The 18,061-nt window shown below is 28.7% G+C and overlaps 1 protein-coding gene across 2 annotated transcripts in view; it reads left to right on the forward strand.

The window, feature by feature from the left end:
• LOC108565409 (unconventional myosin-IXa) overlaps window positions 1-18,061 on the forward strand; it is a 90,837-nt gene that overhangs the window by 47,886 nt on the left and 24,890 nt on the right. Inside the window, exon 1 of one of the 2 annotated variants that reach the window (XM_017924844.1) lies at window positions 12,408-12,660. The exons of the other annotated variant lie outside the window; for it this stretch is intronic. Coding sequence (XP_017780333.1) covers window positions 12,570-12,660 — 91 coding nt within the window. The 5' untranslated portion in view covers window positions 12,408-12,569. Of the gene's footprint in view, window positions 1-12,407; window positions 12,661-18,061 lie in introns of those variants that run through there. 2 annotated transcript variants of the gene reach the window in all.

The raw sequence follows: 18,061 nt of genomic DNA on the forward strand, positions 1-18,061 counted from the left end.
ATTATACACTAATTACCAATATTACATTTAACTTCATTTATATATTAGTTTTCAGTTAAATTTTATTGTACCAAAACAGTTTCATTCCATAAACACATTTTTTAGTAAAAATATGTATAATTTTTGTCTTAAAATCATTTTATATTATATTCATCTAAGTACATGAAGTGACTAAAAAATTCTTATATAATTACTTATCATTCTAGTAAGAACATATTATAGAACTTACTTGAATAATAGTTAAAGAAATGTCGAATTTGACTAAAAGAAGAGTTACACACTTCTGCTATAGTTAGTTGATCAAAAAAACAAGAAGTTCGAAAATTAACTTTCAAAGATATATACTTAGATAGGTTGAATAGTAATTTGAAATATTATATAGAACTTTAAGTGGATTATATAATTATACAGATAAAAGTACAATTTAGAAAAAGATGTATAACTTTAAGTGGATTAAACCAATTCTAAAACTAATCCAAATGTCAATAATAAATTACTCTAAAAGCATTTAGTTGAATCGAAGAGAGAATCAAAAGTATATATATATAGGAAATATAAGGAAAGCCTTGATTCAGATATATATGTACAAGCAATTAACTTATCGGATAACAACCTTGCAACTCACTGAACCGCTTCAAATCACTGGATTTACAATTTCGTTTTAATTAGATGTGAAGATAATGTGATTTTATAATTTGTATTTCTGCTTAAAACTGTAACAGAAATCTGCCTCCAGGTAGTAAATTCCACTCATTGTCAATTACAAACGGATTTACTAAATTTTTAAATAAAACTACTTATAAATGATTAATATAATCAGAAAATATAAATCAATGATTTTACAATCTCATTTTTTCAAAATTAATAGATCTGTCTACAAGAAACTAAAGTTTTATAGTTTAATTTTGATTGAAAATTCTAGAGTTTTTATTATTTCTAAATATATTTCTAAAAAAAATGTATCACATTGTTATAATAAACAAAGAAAAAAGTGTATAGCAGATACATACAAGTATTGATTGAAAAATAAAACTTGTAATTTTAAATTGTATAATAAAGTATGTGATTTATATCTATTCTGCAGTTAAAAAATATTGGTAATAATGATAAAATAAAACAACTAAAATGAAATAAATATAGGAAGAGAAATGTTTTTAGTTTTTTATGTAATAATTTATATTCTACATGATCTTTGAAGTTTCATAAATATATATATAGAATTTATAAGAATGGTTATAAGAAAAAAGATTGGCTGTCAGTAAGATTATGTTTCAATCATTCCATATTGTAGATAAACTTGTGTTTCCCTGGAGGAAGTTTAAAAAAGTTTTTTTTCATTTCTGTCTTAAAGGAGTTTCAAGATTTTCTTACAGTACTTGAATATTTGCTGCAAGGAGTAAAACGATCATCGATTGCAAGTGTTGGCGCAATTAAAAAGTAATCAATTGGAAATAGAGGTTTTCTTTTGTGACAAAGCGCGTCGTTTTTGTTTGTTGTCGTAGTAATGTTCTGTGTGTGCGCGCGTTTTTTGTGTGCATGTGTGTCTTAATAGTCGATTTGGATCCAAGGTGAGTTGTGAGGGCTGCAAACAGGTTCTCTCTCCAAAGGAGAGAAGTAAAGTCTTCAGCGCTTATGTTTCTTTTATAAACAAGAGTGTGTGCGCATGTAGTAGACCTGCCCATACAGGTGGATAATCTTAAACGAATAACTGGAGAATGTTTTGAATATCTCCGGAGTGTTAAACGCGAGGCATTCCTTCCTTTCCTGCCCTCAAAAAAGATTTTACTGAGCGTCGTTCATTTTTTCCTTCGCTGATATTTGTTTATTTGTTAGTTGTTGTTGCAGTTGCTGTTTGTTTATTTCGTCTTACCATTCCTCGTCTTCGGTTTTGCTTCGAAAACGGAATGAGATTTCGCACACGCGAACTCCTCTTCTCCACTCTTTCACCGTCTTCCGTCAAATCCGTAATTATGGTAATGCCTTTTGCTCATCTCGCCCAGACGGTTATTAGTTTGGTATTCACGGTGCCTCCGAGTCTCAAAACTAATACCAGATGAAATTTCCACATTAGTATTATTATCATTATCATCCACGTCTTGCTCTCGATCTCTTCTTACTCATCATCTTCTCCTCCTTCCTTCCTTCTCCGACTTGTTCTTTCCTTTATTCCTCCTTCTTTCTTATATTTTTTTGTTCGTTGTTGTTGCCTCCACATCTTCGTCGACTCCTTCTTAATTCCTCTTGGGGTTACTACACTACGTATTGCCCCCCAAGCTACGGCCTCTTGATTGATTAATACACCACTCGTTTTCGGTCCAGTTTAATCATCAAAAATGCATTTGATCGTAATTATTAACTTCTCCTTTTTATTCTCCACATTTCATTCCTTTACAGTTACAAACAGAAATTACCAAACCAAATTACACTCATCACACATTCAGATTAATAAGAAAGGAACGAACCGACGAAAAACCCGAAAAAATACACTCGTTATTATTCTTCAACAATTCAAAAGATTCCTTCGTCATTCAGTTTCTATTCAAGAGACGAAGAAACGAAATTAATAAAGACTTTAACTTAACTTTAACTTAAAATATTAATTGAATTATATTAATGATATTATTTATCAATGTATTAAAACTATATATTTTGGCCAAATAAAAATAAATAAATAATTTTTATTATGAAAACTGAATAATTTGGACCGAATATTAGCAAAAGGGGGCAATATGATGAGTTTGCAATAAAATACTAATAATTAGTTATTTTTTTTATAAAGACTTTCAGTCAATTTACATATAGAGATCACCCATTCTTAAAATATCATTTTTATGTCATTTTTTTTAATCTAATATTTTAAATAAATGATATAATCATATTTTTTTATTTGTTTTACTAATGAATGTATTATAATGAACTATTTTTGTTTACTGTAAGTTCATTTTCTCAAAGAATACTTTCTTTAGCCAGAAGACATTAATGCTAATTAGCATTCCATCAGATACGCATTGAATATCTCAAAAGAAAAAGAATGAGCAGGAAACGATAGTTAAAAGTAATAGAATTAAACGTGAATGTTCAAGAATGATTTTGTTAAGTGACTTCTTGGAACAAAAATATCACGTAATTAAAAAAAAGTAATAAATGTACACCTATAATAAAAGTATATAAATAATTTTATCAATATTTTAAAGAGAGTCATTTTAAAATAAATGTGTAATATATATAAACTAATTTTAATACCTAACACTAAGATTAAGAAATATACATCTCAATCTTAAATATTTTTATAATGGTTTATAAACTGATACTTTAATTATTAATACATCTTATTAATCTAGATAAATTTGTGTACAGTGGCTGTAAACTTTGGGGTCTTGGACTAACATTGTTTGGCCCTCATTTGGGGGACCTCGACTAACATTGTCTTGGGGACCTCAACTAACATTGTTTGGGGACCTCGACTAACACTATTTAGGATTTTACCCAATTAACCCAAGTTTAGGTTAGTTATGTTTATTTTGCTACCGCAAGGGGTCTGTTTGATTGAACGGGGCCCAGAGCTACAGCCTATAAAAACCATGCCTAAATCCGCCCCTTATGCAATGAACATAATCCGTTTGCTACTCGAATTGTTCGTTAACCGATTTAAGCAACTATAAGGAACGTCAATCGGTCGATGTTCAAACTTGTATTTGTTGTAAGAACATACAAATCTTTCGGACGAGTTTTGTTCGTTTTCCGAACTGTTTTTCATGTTAACCATTCATCCTCTAAAATCTACTTATGATACTTATTAACATAACATTGCTTGCAAAAGGAGACTTTTCACTTGTAATTGTTTTTCTACAATTTATTATATAATACTGAAATTGTAAATGGATTTATAAACAACTAGTTTTTACTTTCTTTCTAGAAGAAAGAATATCTCCGATTATTAAAGAAAGTACTAAGTATTTTACAACCATAATAATTAGTAAAAATAAAATACGTTATCTATAACAAAAAAAAATGATAAAATTGTTCAAAATACGGTTCATTTGTATGTAAAGTGAATTAGCAAGTTTGTCAAATACAAATAAATGTAAGAAATAATGTGAAACTTCTTAGTGTCACTTAAAAAATAAACTTAATAGATCAAATGGATTCGTTCCCATTTTCTGTGCGATAATTTCCACGCGTGTTAATGTTTCATATGCATTTTCGTATGTTCTTGAATGACCCGGAATGGGCGAAATAAATGACCGTGTAATTCAATTAACACGCTTAAATAAACTTATCATGAGTCTTTGTGGGTTGCCACAATGGCCTAAGACTGCCTACAATACAATTGTAAACACCTTCGAACCTCCGTATATTTCTACATCGCATTTGCCGCCTACGCGTCTATAACTGTAACAAAAAGAAATAATAGTAGTTATAATAATAGGTTAAAGCGTATTTTTAAGGTAAACAGAAGCAGATGGTTTTTGGTTGACCAATGAGTTAAATAAATGCTTCTTTCATAATTTTATGAATTTGTATGATATAATAATTCATATAGTTGAAACTTAACTAATTACGTGCGTTTTATATATGAGAAAAATAATTGTTTATATATTAAATTAAGAATATAAAGAATCAAAAATATAAAAGTTTTGAAAAAAATAATTAAAGTCTTACTTCGTTTAACGTTAAATCTGATAAAGAAGCTTTCATCTAACGAAATCCGCAATTGTCCGAAAACATAAATGGAAAGAAGAAATTCTCAAAATATGATCAGAAATTATACTAGAAGACACAATTTTTTTTATTTTAATTAGATATTAATTCTTACAATATAAAATCAGACATAAACTACAATATTTTCAGAGTATACAAAATTAATGCAAACAGTTAAGAGGTTTAACAAATAAGTTAAGTATTTTAGATATTCTAAAAATTGACTAAAAAATTGCAAATTAGTTTTGAAATTTATGAATTGAAATTGCGTAAATTTTAAAATGTATACAACTTATTATTATTTAAAAAACGATTATGAATATGCATAATGAATATAAAGGTTTAGAATAAAGAGGGTAGACGAATAATGAAAGAAGAAGATTAAGGAGTTAAGAATAAAGATAGTAAAGGATTTAGTACCGGTGGAAGAAATTGGAAATGAAGATAATTGAGGAACTAGGAATTAATTTGGCCGATAGATTTAGAATAAAAAATAATTAGTAAGTTTAGGAATTGGGATTGAAGAAGATCGAGGAATTAAGATTGACAAAGATCGAGAAATTAGGAATTTTGAAATGTATACGTGTTCAACTTATTAATATTATTTAAAATGCGATTATGATAATGTAGAACATGCAAAATTAATGTAAAGTTTTAGAATGCGTAGAAAAGTAAAGGAGCGTAGAAAGAAGGAAATGCTATTGGATTTGAAGACACCGGTCATTCCGATAATTACCATGTCAGACGCGACTAGCAATAAATGTAATAGCATTTAGCCTGCTCGAACTAGTCAATCCAGTTTTTAGACTCAATACCTGAAAGCGAATCAATTAACAAATACTCGCCTCTCTAACACTATCTGCATAAATCATGTCCATCATGGATAAAGTGCACCAATGAACCCGAAACAATGAAAACTCACTCTTTTATTGTACCAATTTTTCTTAGCTTAAGCCCACATTTTTTTTCCATCCAACATTATTTCCATCTGCCACGCCTGCAAAAGCTTCACAATGGTCGCGTTAAATCGAGAATAGACCACACACAACTTTATATAGTTAGTATACACTGTATATAGATACACAAATACATGTAGAAAATAAAACCCAACCTACATTGCAGATTAAATTCCTCTCGGTACAGTAATTTTAATTTTATTGAAGAGTTCATTTTGCAAACGAAATTTCGCTCATCTAAATATAAAATTTGCTGACTTTTTCCGTTTTGTTTTCGTTCGTCAGTTCCGTTGTCTTCTTACGTATATGCCTCCTCCATTTCGGCGTTTCTCTTTGGCTCTTCGTGTTTTATGCATCAAGATGAAGTTGTAAAGCGCTAAAGTAGAAAATGTTATTATTCCGAGAAGCGGAGTGGAGATAACCCGAGAACCGGATTAATAAAATGATTTGATTACAATCTCTTTCTCCGAGCCGTACGACGGACATTAAATAACGTGCATAAGCGAAAGAATAACAACAATTTCGAAACCACACACGCGAGACAAGAAAAACAATATTTTCTTGTTACTCCTCCTTTCCTCGACTCTTGCGACATTTTCCTGCTTCACAATCTCGGGAAGGAGAAATTAGGATTATTTATAAATGAATTATATTAAGGAATTAAGAAGGTTGAAGTAATAAAATTTATGAAGAAGATTGAGTAATTAGGAATAAAGAGGGTAGACGAATTAGAAAAGAAAAAGATTAAGGAATTAGAAATAAAGTAGATAGAGGGAGTTACGAATAAAGATAGTTAGGGATTTAGGTAAAAGAAGGCTGATAAATTAGGAATAAATAAGGTGGAACATATGAAGAAAGTTTAGGGATGAAAAATATTGTTGAATTAGGAATGTTGAAGGTTGAGGAAATAGAAATAGAAAATTGAGGAAATAATGAATTAGGATGATAAATTTGAAATTAGGGAGGAATTAGAAACGAAAAATATTTTTGATTGAGGAATTAAAAATAACAAAGTTTACGGAATTTAGAAGATTGAGGAAAGAATGACGTTGAAGAATTAGTACTAAAGTAGATTGGAGAATTTGGAATGGATGAAATAGGTATAAAGAAAGTGGAAGGAACTAGGAATTAAGAAAACTGAGGAATTAAGATTGTAGAATGTTGTTAAATTAGGTAAGGTAGAATAAATTAGGAACGAAGCAGGTTGTAGAAATTTAAGAGTACACAACGATCCAAGTAGGAGCTACGAACTTCCTCCAGCTTCCTGCTAATTATCATTTAATTAAACTCTGACCCCTTGGCTTCATCTCCATATGCGCATACAAAATATGCATTCTTATATACATATATACATTCTTTTTACGACTACTCTAAATTATAGCTTCGGCAAACTTTTATAATCGTAAAAAATAAACGAAACTTAATTGGGTAAAATTGTTGCCTTCCTCCTTAACGGCTAATGTAATCAATTTATTAACTGCTCTATCATTAATAAATCACGCAGATTTTGTTTGGTCGGTAAAGCAAATGCGAGCTAGAACAATAGTTTTAATGAAATTAACCTCGTTTCTTTTATTGCTATATTTTTAATCACTCCCTACACTTAATTACTTCCTCATAAAAATCAGTGTTGTTCTAATTAATTTCAAAGATAATTAACTACAAGTCCGTAATATCATGTTCACAACATCCTAACGACCTTACGTATTTAACAATAAAATTATTTTAGAAGTTTTATAACATTTTGTTATCAATGTATGTCTGATGTTGAACGAAAAGAATAATATTGTATTTTTTTTAATTTAAATTTAAAAGCATTTTTATGTTCTGATAATAAAACCTAATCAATCTATTAAGGTTTTGGGAGCTAATGCTAGTAGTGATATAAAGAATGCTTGGGTCACTTCTTCACGATTGTTTAACAGGGTAAGATTTAGACATGGTTTTTATGAGCTGCAGCCCCGTCGAGGGCCCCCAAATAAAGTTAGTTGATGGCCCCCAACATTGTTAGCTGAAAACTTCCAAATATTGTTAGTCGAGGGCCCCCAATCATCCAATAAATACTTAATAGCTTCTTCCTAAAACTGGAATTACTACAATTATTTGTAAACTTAATTAACTACAAACCTCGTTCTCACAACCTTATGCAATTTGATTACATTATTAATTTCGGTTTTCTACTCGAGCCGTTTTTGTTTAATTTTCAATCAATGGTTGTGTCAAGAGATTTATGAAATCTGTAATTATTTTCGTCTGAAATCCTTGACGTGGATCGCGCATAGAAAGTTAATCATTATATATGGGATAATTAATTCAAATGATTTCACGGTATTTGAATTCCCGAGCAGATTTACTTTTCGAAAGAATGTTGTAGAATCCACGTGATTTTCATCTGATTTATTAGAATAAATTATACTCATACACGACACTTGTTACGTTGAAAATCACAAAACGTTTTTAAATTAACAAAACTAGACTTGGCTTGAAATTTGGATTATCTGTGAAAAACGTAACGGCTTCGCACATTCAATTATTACACGATTTACAGTTTTAATCATTGCGATTTAACAAAAATGGATTTTAAGCGATTTTTATATTATAAAAAAAACGTGTTTTTTAGCGTAATTATTTAATTAACATTTATATAGAAAGTAAATTTATGAAGCTGACATGGTAATCAATCAAAAAACTTATGAAAAGAGAAGTACATAATAATTATTAAAATTAAACTTATTTTGATTTCGATAAATAAATAACACGAAATTATTTGAAATTTATATATTTAGTGCTTAGAATGAAATTATTTCATTAAAAACCACTTACGAAACGTCTAGAAAATCATTATATAATCAGAGAAACATATTTTTTTTATATATATATATATAATTAGTACTTATGTAATTTTATTTAAAATTTTATTTTATATATAAAAATGAAAGTGAAAAACTTTTATACCATTTTTTAACTGAATAAATATTTATTTTTACACGCATGAAGAATGAACTATTAACATTGACTGATATGGACGTACGTTTCACCAAAATTGGAAGAACCTATTCAAATGTATTGGCTCTTTTTGCATTGATCTATGCTTCCCCAGACACTATAAAAATCATGTACCGAGATTGAAATCTTCCGATAAGCCGGAAAAGCATGCACAGAAACGTGCTTCCACGTCGCACATGTGCCTAAGTCAATGTTAAACGACGTTTCTTTGACAGCAAATACCTACAATTGCTGAAAGTGTGAAAGCTAATTAATTAGTGGTAGCTTCGTAAACAAGAGAAACACTGTTTTCCTGAATATATTATTTTACGCACCATAAATAAAACTTGTCAACCATAATAAGTTACATAACAACATCAGTATTGATTACAAATCCAGTCTACAATCATTAATTAATTAAATTATTTAAAATAGGTATAATTTGAGAGCACAGCTTGGGCCCGTCTGAACTAACATTGCCTGGGACCCACAATTAACTTTGTTTGGGGGCCCTCAACTTACATTGTTTTGTGTGGCCTCGTCTAAAATTGCCTGGGGCCTTTGACAAATACTGCTTGGGTGCCCTTGACTAACATTATTTGGGGGACCACACCTAACACTGTTTGGGGACACTCGACTAACATGCCAAGTATAGCAATACCCTGCATAGTTGGAAACCCCACTAATCGAGGAATATTAATAAATAATCTGCACAAAAAGAAACGTCAATGAATAAATGGAAAAGCCGTACTATAGTGAATTAGGACTGAACGAAGCGATATATTACTTTTCTGAAAATTAGGATTGTACATATTTATCATGTATAATCATATTATTGGAATTAAATAGTTAATTACAAGAAAATTTGTATTTTATACGGTTGCCATTAACACAAATATGTATAATGTAATACAATAAAAATGGCTATTTTCATAGATTAAGATGAAAGAAACCGCACATTGTGTGTGCGTGGAAAAATAAACTTTTACTTTTTTAATTAGTAAACTCATACATTATTAATTCATCAAGGCATTGTCTATGAAGAGGAAAAAATATACGAACAATTGAATAATTATTTGAGCTAATGTTCGGAAAATAAGCGGAAACATATTTATAGTTTTGTTAATAACAAGCGAAGGAGTTAATCATTTTTGCTAATCAATTATTGAAAGATTAATTACGGCTATAATAACTGCAATAAATCATTCTTTTACTAATGAATTAATTTTAACTAACGTTTAAAAATATATGTTTAAATTATTTGAATTAAAATAAACAGAAAATCTTCATATTCTGATATTTTCAGAAACTGTAGTGAAATATGATGCATTTTAGGTAAACAAATACTAAATATTATGTTACTTGGAAATAAAGTATTAAATTAAATTTGAGAAACTTGATTACTTCTAACGTAAAAACTAATAAAAACTATATAGTTAATGTATGAAGTCATTTTATAGAGTAATAAAATCATGTTAAATAATAGGATCCTTGGATGTCATTATCGATTTCTGAAATATGTAATAAATGTAGACGGTTTAATTAGTAGTCGGAGATCTTAATAATAAATTTACTTCAGTTATGAAACGATTTTATTACATTTTTATTATGAATATTCAAATACTTAGACATATTTCATTCTGTAGGATCCATTTCGTTTAGTATTTTTTCCCAATTTGTGTTTTATTTCAGTCTTAATTAACAGAGACAAATAATGTCGTTAAATATATGTTGTTTACAGGTCAATTTTACAGGACTATCTATTTCTAAATATAAAAATAACTATAATTTATAGCAATATGTTTAAATTATTGTTCAGTTGACATAAATATATTTATACTATATAAAACAATCTGAAGTTTAGTTCATTAATTATAGTGGTTTTAGTGAAGCTACTCTTGTAATATTCAAAACAATGTAAAAATCTGAATTTCGTGTGTTGATAAATGATTGCTTTTTGATGGGAAAAAATGTTGTTGAAGCAAAGTAATGTCTTGATAAGTGTTATGGGTACTCTTCTCCGTGGACACAAATGGTAGAGAAGTGGTTTGCTGATTTGCGTCCAAATTAGGCAATTGTTGCAGAAAACATAAAAATGTCTACAAAATGGTCGTAAATTGATGTTGCGCGATATAGCTGACATCCTGTAGATATCAGAAGGCTATGTATTCACCATTAGAAACCTTTGTTCGAAATGGCTACCGCGTTCAAGCTCAAAGTGAATCAAAAACAACAACGAGTTGATGATTCCGAGCGCTGTATGGAGCTGTTCAAGCGAAATAAAAAGGTTTTTTTTCATGCGATATGTAACAATGGATAAAACCTGGATCCACCACTATACTCAAGAGTCAAATCGGTAATGAACTGAGTGGATGGATAGCAAAGGGTGAAAGCTGTATTTTAAAGCCAAAGATACAAGAAAAGTATCGAAATGTTACAAAAGCGCTGCTATGAATGCGTCACTTTTGAAGGAGACTATGTTCATGAATGAAGTCGAATATTGCCCAAAAGTTGTTGTTTTCATTTGCAAAAATTAAGAAAACTACAATTAAAAAAATACGGTAACAATTATACAAAAAAGAAACGTACATAACTGTAGACGTAAACGTTCTAAAACTCTTGGGAAAATGTTGAACGTTTGTCAAAATTAATATTGTATTTTAATTTACATATGGATGTTCAAATCTTTTTAAACAACTTTGAAATAAGCTTGTCAGGATTAAGATTGATTACTGCTTCTAATAAAAATATTGTTAATTAGTAAACATTGATTTTTTTTTTAATTTAACATGTTTTTTCTATAACCAAATCTTATTTTTTTAAAATTTTATTGTGAATATATAATATTAAGAAATTAATTAATGATTTAAAATTATGTTTCAGCTTAATTCATCATAACCACATCACCCATGTAATTCATTATTATATTGAGAAACTGTAATACATTAGTTGTCCAATTTATAACTTTTGTATAGCGTTTGATTGATAATGAGCTAAGTTGTTTCCAATTACATAATTGGGTCATTTGCAAATCGATCAAAGCGTATACAACTCGTACATAATAAAATACAATTACTATGAATTGATAATGGATACAACCACGTTTCGTGTTGATATTACAGTTGATTTTCTTCATGAGGACAGTTAATAAAACGGTCGGGTCCGTTGATTCCGCGCCTCGATTGATCCATCGATCGATCAATCAATCAATCAGGATTTTCTCTCCCTCCGAATAGCCGCTTATGCAACGGAGTGCCATTAATATTTCCACGTTGGAAATTGATTGGACCGAGCGTTGATGTGTTGCAAAATGTTCGAATGTGTTCTGTTGCTCGCCTATTGTTCGTGGTTGTTCTGAGAAAATGACTTCGGTTGTGCAATTCGGTATTAAACTGATTGATGGTTACACACTGCAACTACGGTTAAGATAAACAAATAAATAATATGTAAATAGATGTAGGGGGCGGCATTACGTAATATACCTGTATGTTTGTGTATATGTACAAAGCGAATGATATGAAAAGGAAGGAAGTTATTTGGTACAATATTTTTTTTTCTTCGTCGGTCCTCTTGGTGTGATAAAATCCCCAAAAAGATTCGAAGGCTGTGTTCTTGCGAGAGTGTGTATGTTTCTGTGTGTGCGTTTGTCTGTGTGCGTGTGTGTTTATAAGATGTATAGGTGTGTGAGTATGTTTGTGTGTGGTGAGGTATATTGCAGGTGTAGCACAGGTGAGCGGGGAGGGTCCCGATCAGGTCGCAGGTAGAGTCGAGAGCTGTTCGAGACTAAGCAGTGCATCGAGAAGATTGTGTTAGAGTGTATCTCTCTTGAGGTTGAGTCTGTGTTGGTTGGCTTGTGTTGGCTGTTGTGTTTCTTTCGTGTGTGATGTCTGGAATATGGCCGAGAGCTCGTTCAAAACCTGATGCAAGATGGCTACGTTAGGGCTCTCCAAGGTGTTCATATTGGACAAATACTTCACCGAACTCCAGAAGTTCTGGGAAACCGAAAAGAAACTACAAGGTCTGTAGGTTCCACCACGACTTCTTCTTCTTAGTCTTCGCCTTCCTCCTCCTTTTCCTCTTCCTTTTTATCACCATCGTCGACGTCGTCCTCTTCTCCTTCTTCCCTCTTTCGGATCCGTTGCGAATTTAAAACGAAAACAATATATATACATATATTTATATACATATATATAAACACAAAACCTTCTACAAGAAACGAGTTGAAAAACCAATACCCTACCAACATATCACGATGTTAACTTCTTTGTTGCTGCCGTTTTCCGTCTTCATAGTTTTCCATCTCTTTCTATTACATGAGTTAACAGGGGTGGCTCCAACAACCCAACCTACTCTAATCTCATCAGAAATTACCTCTTCTATATGCGGTATTTCAACCAAACCTTTTTTCTTTCTTCTGCATCTCCACCTTTTTTCATTCTCCCATCTATTTTCATTCCATTCATGGTGCATTCGAATATAACGGACACACGAAATTAATTCCTAATTAAGCATGTAACATTTGGAAAACATACGTTCATCATTACAAAACGTATTTCTCTAATTACAGATTTCATTAACCAATAGAATATAAACATTAATTAACAATGGGCAGAACGCAATAACTTTGTACACAGTTATTTGCGTTTAAAAACAATCTGATCAGCTTTCATAATACTTTTTTTTTTAATAATTCATGCAACAATTAAAAGATATTAAAGAATATTAATATATTTTTAAGAAAATGTAAAATAATCCTTGTATTATGTAGAACTAATGTAAATATTGATTTAAACTAGTTTTTGTTGAAATAACAAAAATTATGGAACAACTTATAATAATAATAGCTACATTAAAGCAATTAAAATTGATTAGGTGATATTACTTAAACTCTTTTAAACATGATGCAAAATAATGTTAATCTGTCACTTCAGATTTAGTATAAAGAATTATTTTGTTTATAAGATATAAAAATATATTAAACACAATAAAATATAACAGTTTCTAAGAATTTATATTGTAGTTTGCTTAATTTTGAATAATAACTAGATTTATACAAATTGCGAATTTTAACAATGAAAAAAAATCTCCCATGGAGATATTATTTTTCCTACATTAATAGAAATAAGTGCTCATTCGCCTTACAAAATAAGTAACGAGTAACTGAACTGCACAGATTATCTTGTCAATGCTAATAAAATTATAAAATTTCAAAGAAAATGTTGCTACTGCTTATACATAATACAACGTACAATTATTATTTTTATTTGAATCTATTTATATATTGTAAGAAATGTCCTACATTATTATTTTCTATTTAAAAAATTCAATTAGATAATAATAGTAATTATGTTTTTTCTAATGTAAGATACTTAAAATTACTTAAAAAAACTCCAAATCAAATATTTACTTATATAATTAAATTGAACCTTGACAATTCTTAATATTATTATGGTTTTGCGTCTAAAGTTTCGAGCAAACATAAATTATTTATTACTATTAAATTTGATGAACTTTTTTTTTCTATATTTTGAACTGAAGATTTATTTTGTTTTGGCAAGTTATCAGAAAAAAGGATTTATTTTGATATACTAGTATTAATTTGAGAAAATTATTTCCTACTTTAGACAGTTTCCATTTCTTTAGTTAATGTAATTCAGAAAACAAGATCAATTGTAAAAAAAATGTTCTAAAAATATGTACAAAATACAGCATGTTTGTAATCAAAACAGTTTTAAATTATAATCTTCTTAGAATCGGTATTCATTAAAAGTTTCTTCTCCATTCCTTCTTGTTGTCTTTCTTCTTCGAACGAAGGACATTTATATTAAGAAACAGAATGAAATAACACAAAAAAAATAAAGCAACGGGGCCGACCACCGTTTTGACATTGGAAACTATTTCTTATTTATGTAAATCGTCGACTATAATTCAAACTCTCTAAGTGGTTAAAAACGTAGTTCTTGTTCATCCTCAAGCAGCCAATAAGACGTATTTACTTACTAAACGTTGCTCAACACGTATTTATTGGTTTTATTTTACGCCAATTTCCACCAAAGAAGTATTTGTATATTGAAATATTTATTAAGGTAATTACGTTTGACGTTGACGTGAAGATTTAAACATTAAGAGAAAAAAAACATGCGATTTTCCATTCTTGATTTTCGGTATCCATCGATTTAAATAATTCTTAATATTTTTTTGTTAAGTTATATAATTATTAATAGGATGAACATAGAATAAGTTTGTTGCAAAATATGTCTATGTTGACACTTTGAAACCAATTTCTAATGGAGAAGAAACACGTACAATGCACGCGCTAAAAGGACTGGAGCTTCCTTACAAAAAGCCTAAATCCAATTTCAAGAAATTGAGTCAACAAGGACACGAAGCAGTATATTGTCTATATTGAAATGTTATTTAAGAATCAATATTTATTGGGTTTTAGTACTTGAGTTCATCGTCTATTTCATGTTACGTAAGATAAGCAATACTTTCCATGAGAAATAAATTTGGATGTATTAACATACACATTAATAAGTGAAGGTGACACATGTAATTATGTGAATATATGCTAAATGTTATGGATTCAAAAGTGTGGAGTAACAAGACAAAGATCTATTACATAAATATCATTTTAATGATATAACTAATCTAATTCAATGTATTATTTTTATAATAAATTTGGGCTAATTGAAATTATTTCAGTACTTCATTTCTACAAATTATATTAAGTTTAGCCAATTAATGTAATAAAAATTTGAATATCTCAATTAAAATAAATAAAAAAATAAATAAATTCATAGCATCAATCAATCAATTAGTATTTGAAGGAATACGATACATTACCAAGAACTTGTAAATAATTTCAACATTTTCTGTTATTTCTTAACAACAACCACAACTAGTCATTTAACCAAATAGTTCATATTTGATTACCAACTTCTTAATTGTTTAATTTTATACAAATTTGTAATAAAAATTAAATCTGTATGCATTCGTTGACAATGAAATAATTGTTCTTATATTCTTTGAAGCGTATTTCTTTACTGTTTGACTATATATTCTGGTAAAATCATATCAGTATAATATATATTTAATACCGAAAAATATATAAGTAGATGAAAATGTAAATATAGTAAACGTTATATAAATATATAAATTTAAATATTAGTAATTATGTTTATTGGCCAATATGTATTGTAATCATTATAAAATTGTAGAAATGAATTACAAATATAAAATGTGAAAAGTGAAATAATAAAAACACTATAATTTATGTTTTTTTTTATTTTACGATATTTGTCAATTTTATGACAAACAACATCAGTAGAAGTATAATTGCAAACTGTAAAATCTACTTAGAAAAAGTGAAATAATATTACTTGATTAATAAACCTAATTTATGAAAATAGAATGTAGGTAATCATGAAGATGATGTATCAAATGAATATAGTAAATACAAACTCGATATGGAAAAAGCTAAGGAATGCGAATTCTTCCGCTTCCAATAAATTGTAGAAATCTCTTTGATTTAATGGTAAATTTACCTCGAGAATTACAAAGCAGAAATAAGCTTATTTATTTGTTTGTGTTTTTTTTGTTCAATTTGAGTCTGGCGTTTCGTTTTTCTTTATGATTATATATATATTTTTTTGTTGTTGCTATTGAAGGAAAGAAACGCAAATTTTTACAATGAAGGTAAAATAGCACGCGACTTGTTTAATCATTTGCAACGAGTTTTTACGTGCAGCCCGGAGTCGTTTACGTGCATGCCATATCATTGAAAAGCCGCTACAGAACATTTCGTACTTGTACGGTTTGCAAAAACAAAATTGTGGATTACGAACATCATCAGAAAGTATTACTGAGAGCATAAATGCTGCGAATAAGAATTATTTAAACTTGTTTCTTAAACAAATGAGAAGACATAAACAGAGACGTTAATACGATACTAAAATATTTTATATGATACATGTCAAAAATTTTAATTAAATATTAGTTAAAAACTGATTTCTGAAAACCAATCAATTGTAATTGTCTGTATCAAATTAAATCAAGGAATTGTATTTGGATTAATCTTTGGCTTTATTCATACTTAAATTACAAAATCTAATGCAAGAAATCTAATATTTACAGATTACGTACATTATGGATTTTCGTTACATTTAATCGTTTAAATCTAAAAAATATATACTAATTAAACCATTGTATAAGATTTCTTGAATATGAAAAACAACGAAACTATGACGTCGGGTTTGGTTGAGTTAATTCAACTAATATTTGTGGTCAAAAAACGTCGTGGATCTTAGATATTAGTATCCTTATTGATAAGATGGACCTTATGAGTTAATGATGCAGAAATCCCATTGAAAACATTACAAAAAGATTGAAGGACTGATGAAATAAACTGTCTAAAGCACATTCGATTTCCTTTCATCTTTACGTTGACAAAAAATACATTTGTAAAATCTGGAATTTACAAAAGAATTGACATAGTCAAATTCAAGAAACTGTGTTGACTATTCTCAAGATGATAGTTTTCATTATATAATAAACTTTAAATATTTAAAATGAATTTTAATTGGAAACTTATAGGTTTGATTGAGAAACTTAAATTTTTTTTTGCAATTCTAATGGAAAATTAAGACTCAAATACATACAGCTAAACTGCAAATAAAAACAGTTAAGAGTAAAGGTATCCCTCGACTTACGAATTAGTTCCGTTCCAAAGGTTTGTTCGTAAGTCGAGGGAATTTTAAAAATTTCAAAATATACTTTTCTTACCACACTTTATCATGGTTTTTACTTTTATATATGTTAAATTCCATATTAATGACTGCATAAATTTGAAAAAATAGATTAAAATAAACAATTGCAACAAAACAGATATTTTATTAAAGAAATTATCAGTTTTTGTTTGAACAGTTAATTTTTGATCACTATATATCTCCTTGTAACAAGTTAGGGTTATAGAATGTACTACTATAATCGAATTGGAAGAAAAACATTGAAAATTAGATAATGTTTACTACTTATTTCTCTACCAAAAAGACACTATTTCACTTAATTTCTCTTAATGATTGATTAGTTTCATAAGATTTTAATGTTAAAGAAATTATTTTTATCAAAACTTTAAATGTTTATTAAAATTGTTCTAAAGTCAAGAAACAATAAAAATAAAATTTTGTGAATCTAAGAAGTTAAGATTCATTTGAAGTTTACTGTTATTAATAATTTTGATCATATTTTTTTTATTATTTAAATCTGTCTTTACTTTTTAGTTTAACAAAATAATCCTTGCGAAGTTCTTGGGTTTGTTTCTCATTCACATAATTCCTTTTAATGATAGATTAGTAAAAAAGCTTTAAAAAATATACATTTTAATGGAAACTTAAATTGAAAATAAAATACTTATAATG

Source organism: Nicrophorus vespilloides, unplaced genomic scaffold (assembly GCF_001412225.1).
Source record: "Nicrophorus vespilloides isolate i.1.1-1 unplaced genomic scaffold, Nicve_v1.0, whole genome shotgun sequence".
Taxonomy (NCBI): Eukaryota; Metazoa; Arthropoda; class Insecta; order Coleoptera; family Silphidae; genus Nicrophorus; species Nicrophorus vespilloides.